The sequence below is a fragment of the Ostrea edulis genome, chromosome 7 (genome assembly GCF_947568905.1).
Source record: "Ostrea edulis chromosome 7, xbOstEdul1.1, whole genome shotgun sequence".
NCBI lineage: Eukaryota > Metazoa > Mollusca > Bivalvia > Ostreida > Ostreidae > Ostrea > Ostrea edulis.
In genome coordinates, this window is record NC_079170.1 from 43,256,723 (window position 1) to 43,259,038 (window position 2,316).

At 41.4% G+C, this 2,316-nt stretch overlaps 1 protein-coding gene across 1 annotated transcript; it reads right to left on the bottom strand.

Moving 5' to 3' along the window:
- Positions 1 to 776: 776 nt before the first annotated feature.
- LOC125656505 (uncharacterized protein F54H12.2-like) lies at positions 777 to 1,745 on the bottom strand. The gene has a single exon (XM_048887106.2). The coding sequence runs from the start codon at positions 1,743 to 1,745 to the stop codon at positions 777 to 779; it is 969 nt and encodes a 322-aa protein (XP_048743063.2).
- Positions 1,746 to 2,316: the final 571 nt, after the last annotated feature.

Genomic DNA, 2,316 nt, shown 5'->3' on the forward strand with positions numbered 1-2,316 from the left:
CGGAAATGTGTCATACAGAGCCAGAAAGAACGACTCGTTTCACGTGGGTGCCAATGTCTTCTTGAAAGTGACAAAAGACAACCCTTGTGTAGATGTTAGACAATACTGGATGCCTCCCAATCAAACTGAAGTAATCCCAACAAAGAAAGGACTCTGTCTGAGGTCAACAGAATACAAGGCATTAAGAGATTGCATGCCCAACATCGAAAAAAATCTTCCGGAATTGAAAAATATGATACCATGCTACATGCGAGATGACCACAGCAATCAACTCGGGATGTTAAGATGTAACTACTGTAACCCGCACGATTACTACAATTGGTGACTTAAAAACTACAATCTGTGTTTATTATTTTGGTTTTTAATCGTATATTACCAAAACTACTGGTAAGCTTATTTTGGAATTTGTCTTAACATCTGAGGAATATGTATGTATGTATGTAACTATCTCACAATATCATACAAATAAATGAGTAAAAAAAATATTTTTTTTATTATGTTTATTTATGACTAGAACAATTTTGATTCGGCTTGTATTCTGTAACAAAAAAACAAAACAAACAAAACAACAACGTATGTTTGATCAGACAATTTATTGAATTTTCATCAGACAACATAGAAAAACAATGACCTCTTCTCACTACTACAGTCAGTCTTGCCCATACGGCTCGGAGCACATTCGTGTCCTAGATCAGTGAGTTCGTATTCTCGAAGAGACTATATGCTCTTGTATTGTCATACATTTGGAATACAGAGTCACAGTCCACAGAGATTGTTCATTCATCACACTTTTCCGCCGGTTTCCATGTTCTTGGACCATGCAGTGTTACAGGGAATTTTCCGTACATAATCAAGGTCACGCTCTCTGGGAGGGCTTTGGCAAAGCGCAGCTCTAAACGACAGTTCGCTCTTCTCTTGACATTAAAATCTACGTAGGGGTTAATGTCCAAGACATAGAAGGTATACCCTTTGGCGTACTCTTCCCTGGAAATCCATATATTGTCATTCACGCTTTTAAGGGTTTGGTAAGCATTCAAGTAGTTATTATTCCCAAATTGAGGTTGCAAAGGTTTGGAAGGCAGAGACTGACCATCCACGTAGAGCGCCACAAAGTTACAGTCAAAGTGTTGGAAATTGAACGGTGACTTCTTATAATCTCCACTGTAAGCTCTACTGGACACCAAACCTAAAATCAATTGCGAGGGTACTTCTCCTTGAAACATGTTGTCAGCACTGAAACTGAATTCTCCTTCAGCAATGGAAGCGATTTTGATGGATGACGTCATGTAAGGGTAGATTGCTGACGACTCCTCTAATAATTTAGCATGAGCCATGGTCAGTGAGGGGTTCGGTCTCTGGATACACATCTTTAAGGTGGCATCCACAATTTTAAGCTTTTCGTTGGGTGAATCACTAGCATTTTTACTAGGCCAGAGTTTGAGATCCAATGTCACACCGTTCAGGATCAGTCGTTCTTGTTGAAACACGTCCAAGAGCAGTGGACCTTCCAGATCTATCACGCCTCCGTCTTTAGTATAATTCCATCTCTCGAACAACCCCATGTTAGAACCAGTATTGACATCTGCATCGTCAAATTGCCCACTGTAGTCTTTCACAAATAACTGACTAGAGTTAAGAATGTGCTTGGACTGCTCTGTGCTCAGCAAAGTGTCGATATAAGCCTTGTAGGGGGTAATTAGTACCCACGTCGGATACGATCTTTTGTTGTAGCTGACATTCCACATTAGAAAACATGCTGTGTAAAGGTAAGTTCACAAGAGCTGCTACGTCTTGGTCCGTCACCGAACTTCCATCCGATTGAGTAACTTTGATTTTAACATTCAATCGACTTTGTTTCAAGTCCATGTATCCAGTAGACTGAGGGTTAACGTGGAATTCAATGGCGGCATCCTCTCCTAGTTGATTGACCGGTCGAAATTCTATCCATTCCCTCACTTGTATGGTTGTATCGGTAGGTGGTGATTCAAAGATAGACATCTTGTGCACGTGATTTTCCTCCATCGTTTTAATATTTGTATGCTTTATGTCGCTGAATTGTTGTCAAACGTTTGCCGGCGGGACCCAGTCGTCGTTGAAGCGCTTGACGCTTTCCCCCTCTTATAACATTTCCAGTTTCACGCTCGAGTTCCGATTTAGCCATCTCCACAACTTGCGCCACCGGGGTCACCAAGGTCACTTTAGGGTGCTCCACAGTTGCTGGTGTCGTTCTATGAATGGAACCGCTCCCCACAATGTAACGTCCTTTATGATCCGGTCTCACTCTCCCTTCGGAAATATCTATGAAATGTTGTTCCC

Bases quoted from the DNA above. Each gene is read 5' to 3' on its own strand.
- LOC125656505 (XM_048887106.2), bottom strand. From the start codon at position 1,745: ATGTGGAATGTCAGCTACAACAAAAGATCGTATCCGACGTGGGTACTA.